The sequence below is a fragment of the Meleagris gallopavo genome, chromosome Z (assembly GCF_905368555.1).
Source record: "Meleagris gallopavo chromosome Z, MGAL_WU_HG_1.1, whole genome shotgun sequence".
Taxonomy (NCBI): Eukaryota; Metazoa; Chordata; class Aves; order Galliformes; family Phasianidae; genus Meleagris; species Meleagris gallopavo.
In genome coordinates this window covers 1,080,146-1,092,034 of record NC_139435.1, presented here as the reverse complement: position 1 = coordinate 1,092,034, position 11,889 = coordinate 1,080,146, and the positions used below count along the sequence as shown (strand labels likewise).

The following is an 11,889-nucleotide window of genomic DNA, read 5'->3' as shown; positions in this document are numbered from 1 at the left end:
GTTAAGATCCAAACCAATAGGGATCGTGGGCAGCACCAGTCATGGTGAAGGATGGGGAAGAGTGAAATAAACCAGCACGAAGCAGGAGAATGTCGTTTGGTTTTGATCAGGATTTTATTTCAGATCCATTGTCTTCCTGGGAATGTCTCGGTCCTTGGGAAAGTGAGAGTTTTAAGATGGAAGAAGTCAAAGTGCAATTGCACACTCTTCTTTTTTCAACCATAATTAGCTTAAGGTATTAATATAAAAAGTAGGTAGCTGCATCTAATGATTTTTGTGTGTGTGTGTGTGTAATCTGAACCATCTGCCTCTAGATATTAAGGAGTTCACTCTTTAATCCAGATTATGGCTGACAAACTGGTTTTGGCATTCACGTTTCACTAGCACTGTGCCCCTGAGGAGCTGCTGTGGCTGTAGAAACTCTCCTGCTTGCGACTGTTGATTTTGGAAATTACTCTTTTGTTCGTTGGTTGGTTTTGGCTTTCCCGTGGTGGTTTGCTTGTAGCTCCTTTCTTCTTAAGGATGGCCTTCCTAATGAAAAGCATGCTGAGCAACCAGGTGAAGAATTTGGGGCTTGGAGGTGGAGGAGAAGAAAGCAAAGAAGAAAGCACTCCTTCCGACCCAGCAGCTGCTGCAGGAATGACCAGAGAGGAGTATGAGGAGTACCAAAAGCAAATGGTTGAGGAGAAGTGAGTACCAGTTCCCTTATTAGCAGCGTGGGGCTGCGTCTCCGTGACCTTGGGCAGGTAGAGAGATCCCAAGAGAAAACCCAAACGTCAGCTGTCCCCTCCACCTCTGTTCTAAATAGGGCAATCTTTGCTAGAGGCTTTCCAAAACAGCAGCTCGCCAACTGCAGATGGTAAAACGCTGTGTTTGCCCTTTTCCCCTCATTCTCTGACTCTCCCTCTCTCCTCTGCTCCCTCTGCCCTCTCCTCAGCTGGATCCAACCTGAACAGAGGTTGTTCTATCTACCACATTTTCCCATAGGTGTGAGGATGGTTGTGGTGCAGGGATGAATTCTCACGGGGCATGATTTGCTCTCCTACAACTCTGCAGAGTACACTGTGCAGAGTAAACTTCTCTTTATCCATGTTGATCATGGCAGGTGTAGAAAAAGCAATGCGTGCTGTGCCACAAGGGTGATGTTGACCTAGAGGAAAGTTGTTAAATGGTTCCTTTTTTTTGCTGCATTTTTTGTTACTTTCTGTAAAATCAGCTTAAATCGAACAGCGCTTCACGACTGGTTAAATCCCACAAATGTTACTTCTTTTTCTGTATGAAAACGGGAGTAAATCAGAGGACTTTTAGCATGTGGGAGTTCAAATAGTGCATAATTATGGAGAAAACAATTGACTTTTAAATCTGAGATGCATCTGTTCTTCTAATGATCAATTACATAATGATTGTGTAAATCCTCTGTGTAAGATGATTATAGGTGAAAGGTTAATGACCGATGGAATCCGAGGTATCCAGGTCTGTATTTAGCAGCAGCCCTTTCTATCATATCACCTCAAACAGGTATCATTTGATCTGGAATAAAATACAGGATCTTTTGCTTCACATTTTTGTCATCAGCAGGGCTCTCTGCTGAGGCTGGGGAGCAAACCAGGGTCACTGGGATGGGGAAAACTCTTGTAAAGAGTATTATTTGTACCAGAGTGGTGTGTCTTCACATACAGAAATGTGCTGAGGAGTCAGTGCAGGAGTGCTTCAGTTTGGAAGATGGGAATTACTTTCAGGAAGCAGTTTGCTGAGGACAGTCCAGGCTGAGGGGTTATGTAAGAGAGGTCAGAGAGGTGATGAGCTCCGCTGGAATCGTGGCCTTTGATACATGGATGTCCTGGCGTTGGCCAGGATTCTGTGCTTTGTTGGCCTTTTTATGTATTCATTTATTTCTATAATGCAACAAAACTCACCAGAAAGGCAGGGATTGCTGTTTCTTAGGATAACATGCAGTTCAGAGGAGCAAACAGGTGCTTTCTGCTGACAACCTCCAGCATTAAGGGCAAGGAGCCACCAGTTAGTGCTGCACACCTGCTCCTGGCTGTCATGCAACAGCCCCTATCCCTGAGTCCTGTAGCTGCAGCACTTTGCATTCCATAATTAAACCCTGCAGCACACCAGGACCCGGGTGATGGGGGAAGGTTGCCAAGTCTTCCAGCAACATCAGAGCAAGTGAAAAGCTCAGGTCGAGCAGAGAATTCCCCCCTTGTCACATCTCATAGGTGTCACTGGAAGGGATGTGATGTCCCAGAGGGGACATTCCCAATGCTGTACGACCAGTGACTGCTCCTGTGGAGGAGTGGCCGAGGAAGAGAAAGGTTGAAAATGAATGGGAAAACAGGCCACTAGCATACAAACCTTCTCTTCACAACCATCTCCCTAATCTCTGGCTGAATGATGCTTAAGTTGGCTTCCAGTTAGTAAGAACCGGAAAGGAAAAAAAAAAACCCAAAAACTCATTTGCAGAAGGAGAGGGAAAATAAATAACATTTCATCTTGCAAGTTGTTTGGATGTTGGCTGGAACAAAACAAATTTTGGCTGAGAATTTCTATGAAAAAGGAAGAAGGGGAGAAGGCAAGGGGGAAGAACATTCAACATCATCTCATAGAATGACCAGGGTTGGAAGGGACCTCAAGGATCCTGAATCTCCAACTCCCTGCCACATGCAGGGCCACCATCCTCCACATTTCATAGCAGCCCAGGCTGCCCAGGGCCCCATCCAACCTGGCCTTGAACACCTCCAGGGATGGACGGGGCATCCACAGCCTCTCTGGGCAGCTGTTCCAGCACCTCACCATTCTCATAGCAAAGAACTTCCCCCTGATATCCAATCCAAACCTTCTCTCCTTAAGCTAAAAATCATTCCCCCTTGTCCTATCACTATCTACCCTTTCAAAGAGTTGATTCCCCTCCTGTTTATAATCCCTTCTTAAAAATATAAAGTACACATGTCATCAGACATCTTTGAAGACACACAGCGTGCAAATAGATATAAGTGATCTAACCAAGAATCTCAAATTTAACGAGTGCATTTTATAAAATCACAGCTAGAGGAAGTTCTTTTCCATAGAGGAGAAAGTGGCATGTGCTGTGATAGGAAGTTTTGGGACAATAAATGGGTTCAGAAGAGTCTGGGAGGAATTGGAGCTGGCAGAGGGCACCCGGGGCTATTAAGGGCCAATTTCCAGCTCCAGCAGTTCCTCAGCTACTGATTTCGGGATTAAGCCCCCTGACATCACTTTGTTGTTATCGCTTCTTTTGTGCCTTTGGGCAAGCTAGATAACCTTAGGGGTAACTGCTGCACCCAACTTTCTGTAGCCCAGCAGCTGCCTCAGTGTAAAGGACAGCTATTTTATCAGTATGTTGAAGAAAATTCTTTTTTTCCCTTCTTATTTTCCAGGATGGAAAGAGATGCGGCGTTTGCACAAAAGAAGGCAGAAAGAGCCTGTCTGAGGGTTCACCTGAGAGAGAAGTACCGACTCCCCAAGGTAAGGTGCAGCTCACAGCCCTGTCTCAACCCAAATGGCTGCGTGTGGACAGACAGCTCAGCGTCACAGAGCCTGGAAGCAGCTCCTGCCTTTCTCAGTGGGATGCCACTGCAGTATGGGACCCAAAAGGGCCCAGGTGACATTTCTTGTAGTCATCATAGAACAGTTTGTGTGGGAAGGGACCCTTAAAGGCCATCAGGTCCCACTCCCTGCAGTGCACAGGGAGACCCACAGCTCCAGCAGTGCTCAGAGCCCATCCAGCCTGACCTCGGCTGTCTGCAGGGATGGGGCACCACCACCTCCCTGTGCAGCCTGTGCAAGGGCTTCACTGCCCTTATTGTAAAGGACTTCTTCCTTGTATCCAGTCTACATCTCTCCTCTTTCAGTTCGAAACCACTTCCCCTGTCCTGTCACAGCAGACCCTGTTAAAGAGTCTGCCTCCTTTCCTATACCCCCTTCAGATACTGAAAGGCCACTCTCAAGTCTCCCTGGAGCCTTCTCTTCTGCCTGGTCGCTGCTTTAGATTCAGTTTTCCCACTCAGTACATGAATGGAATGGGAAGATGCTTGTAGTTATCTCTGTAACGTTAGGTCTGAAATAGGAGAGCAGACAAGCTGGATCTCCGCTCAGATCCAGCCCCTGCCAGCAGTGTGCATGGCTGTAACTCAGCAACAAACACTGGTTTAAAAACAAAACAATGCAAAAATACCCTGAAAGCAAATAGGGAAAATCACTGAAAAGTCTTCTAAGCTTGCACACTCCAAAATTCAGAATACTGATTTATAACTATGTCCTCCAAGAAGTGGAAGCAGACTCCCCAGTCCTTTTCTTCTTTAACACTGCTGGCACTGCAAAGTACTCCCAGGGAAACCGAAGCACAGAGAGCAGAAATGGCAAAGCACAAACCTGCAGGTTTCCTAATAGCAAGCAGAGCTTTGCTGGCTCCCAGACCAGATCAGAGAGCCAGGACAGAAAGTATGGGAGCGATCCGTCCTCACAGCAGAGAGGATCTGCAGCAACATGCTGACATAAATCCATGCTGCCTCATGTCATAATTGGCCGAAGGAGGAGTTCGATGGCTGTTCAAGATGTTGAAAAGAAAGCTCACAATGAGGAACTGGAGGGAGAGCTGGTGATGTGGGCAGTGCCTTGCTGTGGGGTGGAAGGGAAGGGAAGGGAAGGAAAGGCCTCTCCGTCTCTGTGGGGTGTGGGCGAGTGGCTCCAAAAGGACTGCTGCTGCTCAGGAAATGGCCTCAAAGGCGTCGCAGGTGGGTCGCTGGAAACGTCAGTGGAGCCATGGAGGGGAAATAGGCGGTTGAAGAATCATTAGGAAAGGAATAGATGGCAAAACCAGAAAACATCATTGGATGGCAGCAGCTGTCTTTAGCAACTTGAAGTTGTAATGCGGTTTTAATTGATCTGTCTCAAAATAATGATAAGAGAACAGCAAAAGTGATGAAATACCAAACAGCCTTGGCACAGGAGCGTCAGATGTGAGGGGATATGATGGATGTGTGTCAGACCATGAGTGTCATGAAGGCACTAATTAAGGAACCGTTATACTGCTGTTTCCAAAAGCCAGATGAGATGTAAAGTATTCCACAGGACGTTTCCATCAGCAGAGGCAGCCAGGGTGCTAACACCAGGCTAGGTGCCTGGCTTTTGCTGTTCGTTAGAGGAGAGGAATCCCATTCCTGCTCCCTCTGGAAATACAGAAAAATATGAAACAATTCCCCCGTTCTTTATTTCCTCACTCCCCCCCAAAAAAACAAAGGGCATTGTTTTCCACTTTCTGCAATATCTCCACGTTATCTGTAAGCATTTAGCCATGCTATACTATGCTCTTAGGGACTCCCTAAAATCTGAGATTCTCCTCTGGGCCACAGAAATGAAACCCTCTCTATCAACCCAAGTAGGTCTGTGGCATTTGGTTTTGCTTTTCCATTTTGTTCAAACCTCCCTGCACTGTTAGCTCCGACACAGAGCACTCACCCAAAGCAGCCATGTGGGGACACTGTCATCAGTGCAAAGAGATCAGCACCTCGAGTCTCATCCATCCAAACCTCCTGAGAACTTCATCATTATCCACTCCACATTCTGATTGCTCATCTTCCTCATCTTCCTGGCTTCTCCCTTTGCAGATAACGCCGTGACCTTGTGATCTGTGCAGTCTCTGTGTTTTTCTCATTTCATTTCTTGCAGTCAGCTCAGTTCAGGACTTGCTGGTCCGTTGATCACATGAAGATACAGACTTCTCTGTCTTATGCCCTTGTTGTATCACCCTGCTTCCAAATAGGATGAACTGGGATGTGTTTAACTTAAGTCCTGTGTTCCTGACTCAGTTGTGCATAACTACAAAGGTACTCATGTGCTGAACCACTATGGAATTTCAAGAATATAAATCATAGAATCACCAGGGCTGGAAAAGACCTCTAAGATCACAAAGTCCAACCGTCCAACTACCACCAGTACTGACCACTAAATCGTGTTCCTTAGTCCCTTATCTACATGTTCCTTGAACACCACCAGGGTTGGTGACTCCTCTACCTCCCTGGGCAGCCCATTCCAGTGCCCAACCACTCCTTCAAAGAAGAGGTATTCCTCTTTAATTTAATATATAATATGCAACCTGAACCTCCCCTGGTGCAAGTTGAGGCCATTCCCTCTCATCCAATTGCTAGTCACAGGAGCAGAATCCAACCCCCCTCCCCCCCATCACAACGTCCTTTCAGGAGCTGTAGGGAGCGACGTGGTCTCCCCTGAGCCTCTTCTGCTCCAAAACGACCCATCCCATTCCCTCAGCTGCTCCCATAGCACTGTGTCCCAGACCCCTCTCAGCTCCATTCCCCTCTCAGGACCACTCCAGGGCCTCCATGTCTTTCTTGCTGTGAGGGGATCAAAGAGCCCATACTCCTTGTTAATTTGGAGCCCAGGTAGTTAAAACCCTGGCTTTTGTTTCTGTGTAATTACAATATATTAGTTTGTGACTCACATTTCCCAGCCCCTCCTGTTCTGTGATGAGGCACTTAATTGGGGTGATGGCCCAAGCCAGGGGTGAGAACGACCCATGCATCTTTTTAGTCTCTAATTCAGCAGCAGTAATGAAATTAACTATCAAGAGTGAGTCCAACACATTCAAGACATCCTCAGTTAACAAATTATTAATACTCCAGTGTATTTCATTCATAAAGGCTCAAGGGCTGCTATCACAGCAGGGAATAGCAAGACACCCCAAAACCTGTGGGCATCTGCCCCACTGTGACCCAATTTGAAGAAAAACCGAGGGGAAACACCCACCATAGGGGTGTGCTGTAAGGGAGTCAGGGAGATAAAAGCAAGGTTGTATCCTGCTACGTGGATGGGCTCTGCCATCTGATGGCTGCTGCTGTCCTAATCTTTGCTACATCCTTCACTGACCATCGATTACCTGAAAAAAATGCTGCAATTTTATCTGATCCCCCTTTCATCTGAATGCCGGTTTCACTGGGATTCGTTGTGTTACAAGGCCTATCCACAGCCCAAAATTACCAAAGGAAAAGACTTTGCAAGCATTTCTTCCTGTTGTAATGCTCTGCGTGGTTTGAAAGGAGCCATTTCTTTTCTTCTTCTCTTCCTTTTTCCTTCTTTTCCCCCCCTTTTCTCCCCCTTTCTTCTTTTCATTTTCTTCTTCTTTCCTTCTCTTTCTTCTTTTTCTTTTCTTCTCATTTTCCTTTTCTTATTTTCTTCTTCTTTTTTTCTCTTTCTTTTCTTCTTTAAGTTACTTACAATATTTTCAGTGAAAACTTTACAATTCCATTTAAAACAAAACTTTGTGAAGCCATTTTCTCTCTGGAAAGAAAAGATATCTAAAAGATATTATTAAAAAAAAAATCATACGTATTATTTTAAAACAGGTGGGGGGCTTTTTGATGTCAGAACTTTAACGCAGTAAAAATACCCCATGACATATTTCTACAGAAACGGGCTGTTTTGTGTGTGTGAAAAACTGCTGTCAACCTAAGCAGCAATATTAAGCACCTTTGTGCCAATGGTTTGCTGTTGCCTCTTTGAACAGAGGGAAGAATCTCACCTGGCCAAAGGCAGCGAAGATGTTTTGTGTAGTTTCTTACCCTTACTATGGAAGGAATGTGAGAAAACGAGTGGTCAGGATCTCTCGGCAGCTTGGCCTCGTGTCTGCTGTCCTCATTAAGGGCTGACTGCCTTTCGTTTGGCAGAAATATCCCTTCACATTGAGGCGATCCGCCTTGTTTCCCTGCACATAACTGCAGAACAAGGTGTTACTCTGGCTGAGATGAGGTTGTGAGAGTCGGGGGGAAGAGCCCGATGGAACTCGTGATTGGAGCAGGAGTTATAGGAGCACCTGAGATCAGTGGAAGTCCGGCTATGAAGAATGCCTCCACGATGTCTGCTGAATAACAGGAGAGACCTCGGTGCTGTTCCGTTCCAGCAGCGTGATGTGGCACTGCTCGCATTCACCAAGCATTGCTCTGAAAACGGCATTTATTTCGATTCCTGTCCTAATTCTCCGCAGTCTCACCCACAGGAGCCCAAACATTCAAGTTATAAACCACCTTTCCTTTTTTTCCGACGGAGTTGGAGATGCCGAGCCCGTTCCTGAGCGCCCAGCAGCCCTCTGGTGCCGTGCCCGCAGAACTGCATCGCTCTTCTCTGCAGAAACAGCTCAACGTGAAGCGAAGCTGCCGTTTGGTTGAGCAGCGAACCAGCCTCGTGACTTAGAGAAAGCAGTGCCATCTGTATTGAGGCAGTCTGGAGCCCTCGTTTGTAACCTGGGATGGAAAAGACGTTTTTCTCTAAGAGAAATAAAGAGGTTTTTGCAGAGCGGACGTCGCTGATTGACTTCCCAAGGGAGGGGAGTGTAATCCCCAGAGAGCAGGACAGGATGTTTTGAAACAGGTAGGAGGAGGAAGAGGGAGAGGAGAGGAGAGGAGAGGAGAGGAGAGGAGAGGAGAGGAGAGGAGAGGAGAGGAGAGGAGAGGAGAGGAGAGGAGAGGAGAGGAGAGAGAGGAGAGGAGAGGAGAGGGAGAGGAGAGGAGAGGAGATGGGGAGGAGGAGAGGAGATGGGAGCAGAGGAGAGGAGAGGGAGGAGGAGAGGAGAGGAGATGGGGAGCAGAGGGTAGGGGAGGGAGAGGAGAGGGGAGCAGAGGGTAGGGGGAGAGAGGAGAGGGAGAGGAGAGGAGATGGGGAGAGAGGAGAGGAGAGGAGAGGAGATGGGGAGCAGAGGGTAGGGGAGAGGAGAGGAGATGGGGAGCAGAGGGTAGGGAGAGGAGAGGAGAGGAGAGGAGAGGAGAGGAGGAGGAGAGGAGAGGAGAGGAGAGGAGAGGAGAGGAGAGGGAGAGGAGAGGAGAGGAGAGGAGAGGAGAGGAAGGGAGAGGAGAGGAGAGAGAAGAGAGAGAAGAGAAGAGAAGAGAAGAGAAGAGAAGAGAAGAGAAGGAAGAGAAGAGAAGAGAAGAGAAGAGAAGAGAAGAGAAGAGAAGAGAAGAGAAGAGAAGAGAAGAGAAGAGAAGAGAAGAGAAGAGAAGAGAAGAGAGAGAGAAGAAGAGAAGAGAAGAGAAGAGAAGAGAAGAGAAGAGAAGAGAAGAGAAGAGAAGAGAAGAGAAGAGAAGAGAAGAGAAGAGAAGAGAGAAAGAGAAGAGAAGAGAAGAGAAGAGAAGAGAAAAAAAGGGAAAAGGGGGAAAAAGGAAAAAAAGAAAGGCAAGAAAGGGAAAAAAAGGAAAAAAGAGAAAAAGTAAAATTAAAAAAGGGGAGAAAGGGGGAAAAAGAAGAAAGTAAAGGAAGTAAAAGAAAGGAAAAATTTGGGGGAAAAAGGAAAAAAAAAAGGGGGGGGAAGAAAAAAGAAAGAAAGGGAAAGAAAGAAAAAGGAAAAATGAGGGGGGGGGGAGGAAGGGAAAAAAGGAGGGGGGAAAAAAAAAAAAAAGCAAGGGAAATAATTCTGTGAAGAAAGCCTCACTTCAGCCACCTCCAGCTGCCCTTTCCTCACAATGTACAACATAGAAGAAGGCTGTAATTAGCAAATGGGAAATGAATGCAGTTCTATACAGCAAATGATTTCAGATCCACAGACTCTGTCAGGGCATTTGTTTTTTCAAGCTATCCGAAGATGTGCAGTTTTCTGTCTTCACAAATGGAGGACCTCTGAAGCTCTGATCTCTTTGTCACTACCCAGGGATCTTGGGGTGCAGGCTGTGTGACCCTGTACAGGATTGCTGAAAGGCAGCAAGCACAGAACCGTAAAAGTGTGGACTCCACCATTATTCCTTCTGCTGTTAATAAGCATTAATTGTAGAATCATAGCATGGTTTGAGTTGGAAGGGTTTACAGTGGCCAACTGTGCTACTCCCTGCAGTGAACAGTGATACCAGCAGCTCCACTGGGTGCCCAGAAGCCCATCCAGCCTGTAGATATGGACAGATATAGTGGATCTTCCCATTCCTGCAAGAAACGTGGATGTACATGAGCTCTGAGCATGATTGGTGGCATCCCTGGGGTATGAGGAGGATACACCATGCTCCTCTACATTCATAAGTGGCAAAATGCTCCTTGTTCCAGGCTGCAGCTGCTCAGCAGAGTGACAAGCACAGAAAGAGGAAAAGATATCCTGAGGGCAACTTTAATTACAGGAGGATTAATTATGTAAAAAAGGGAAGTACAAGATTTTAAGTGGTTGATTGGATTGTAGGCTTAAATCTCTAAACACCAGCATTTTAATTAGTGGATGAGCAGTAAAATATCATTAGATTTTTTTTTCTTTTTTTTTCTTTTTTTTTTTTTTTAGGATTTGTTTTCCTTTTTGGAGGCTGAGACAGCTGCTGGATAGCATTTCCCCCACAGCCTCACCATGCTCTGCAAGGACGTGGGTTTAAGCCCTCAAAAATGATACTGTCAATGGCATAAGGATAATGGAAGGGACCCTTAAAGGCCATCAGGTCCCACTCCCTGCAGTGCACAGGGGCACCCACAACTCCAGCAGTGCTCAGATCCCATCCAGCCTGACCTCGGCTGTCTGCAGGGATGGGGCACCACATCTCAAGGTCAACCTGTGCCAGTGCCTCACCCCTCTTATTGCAAATTCCCAATTGCCCTCCTGCCCGCGCTGCTTTGGACGCAGCACAGGCTGCAGTTGACTTTTTGTGCTGCAACTTGTGATAACTCAGCCCAAATGCATTCCTTATTCTGCAAAATGCAAGTTATTTCAGATAGCACAGCCTGGAAGAGGACCTCTGAATATTGCCAGTATCATCCACCAAGCATACATTGTAAATGAAAGCATGAAACTCAGGACTGAGCAGGGCCTCCTTTTCAATGCAAAATCTAAAGCTCCATGCTATCTGGGATAGATTTATAAGAGAAAGCAGTCCCTTAATGAACCTAATCCTATTAACAGAATTGTCAACTTAGGTTTGTCATCAGAAAGATGTATTTAGCCATGAGACATTCAATCTATGGACAATTTTTCCTTTGCAGAGTAGTCAGCACATCAGTTCCACACAAAAGAAAGTGCATTTTTACTGCTCTTCATGTGATATTGCCAGCTGATTTCATTCAGCTTGCTTTATTGTAAGCAGCTTTCAATGCGGGGTCACCTAAGAACAGGTCTGGCATCTGACATAGGGTGAAAATAAAGGTTCCACCATCAGATGCGCTTTGAAAGCCGTTCATCTGATCTGATCGAGTTTAGAGGTGTTTAAAACCTCTAAAACCTTTCATCTAAAACACCAGTAGGATGGGTCTAGAGCAGCCCTTCTAACCATGGAACTGCCACGGGACACCGCACGCCTAGATCCAAAAAAGAGACACTGGTAATAACCACTGAATGCAGCAGAGAAGGTCAGGTGAGGAAATGAGAGGGCCCCGGTGAGTGCATGTTTGGGATGCACACAGATTGCTTCCAGCATCTTTGAATGGGCTGCCCAGAGAGGCTGTGGATGCCCCGTCCATCCCTGGAGGTGTTCAAGGCCAGGTTGGATGGGGCCCTGGGCAGCCTGGACTGCTGTGAAATGTGGAGGTTGGTGGCCCTGCATGTGGCAGGGGGTTGGAGCTTCATGATCCTTGAGGTCTCTTCCAACCCTGGCCATTCTGTGATTCTATGATTCTGTGATCTTTCTGATTGGTGCTTGAGATTCACAACGTCCCGCTGCGGGCGGCTGAGGAGCTCCATGTGCAGGAGGAGGAGCATTGCCAGAAGATGTGTATGCTAAGCTTGTGCTCATGCAAGTGATGATTTGTGCTAAATTAACAAAGAAGCAAACAAAACACACACACACAAACAACCCACAAAAAGATTTTTATTCAGTTCTTGCCTTTTTTCTGAGCTGGAATCCAGGAATCAGTTGAATTCTGCAAGGTCTTAGCAGAGGAGCTTGAGGTGATGGGGGGCGG

General features: G+C 46.6%; 1 protein-coding gene across 1 annotated transcript; it reads left to right on the top strand.

Moving 5' to 3' along the window:
• The first annotated feature begins 394 nt into the window (after positions 1-394).
• CPLX4 (complexin 4) lies at positions 395-8,229 on the top strand. The gene is made up of 3 exons (XM_085213466.1): positions 395-689; positions 3,405-3,492; positions 8,086-8,229. The coding sequence occupies exons 1-3, from the start codon at positions 523-525 to the stop codon at positions 8,227-8,229; spliced, it is 399 nt and encodes a 132-aa protein (XP_085069592.1). The 5' UTR covers positions 395-522.
• The last annotated feature ends 3,660 nt before the right edge of the window (positions 8,230-11,889 follow it).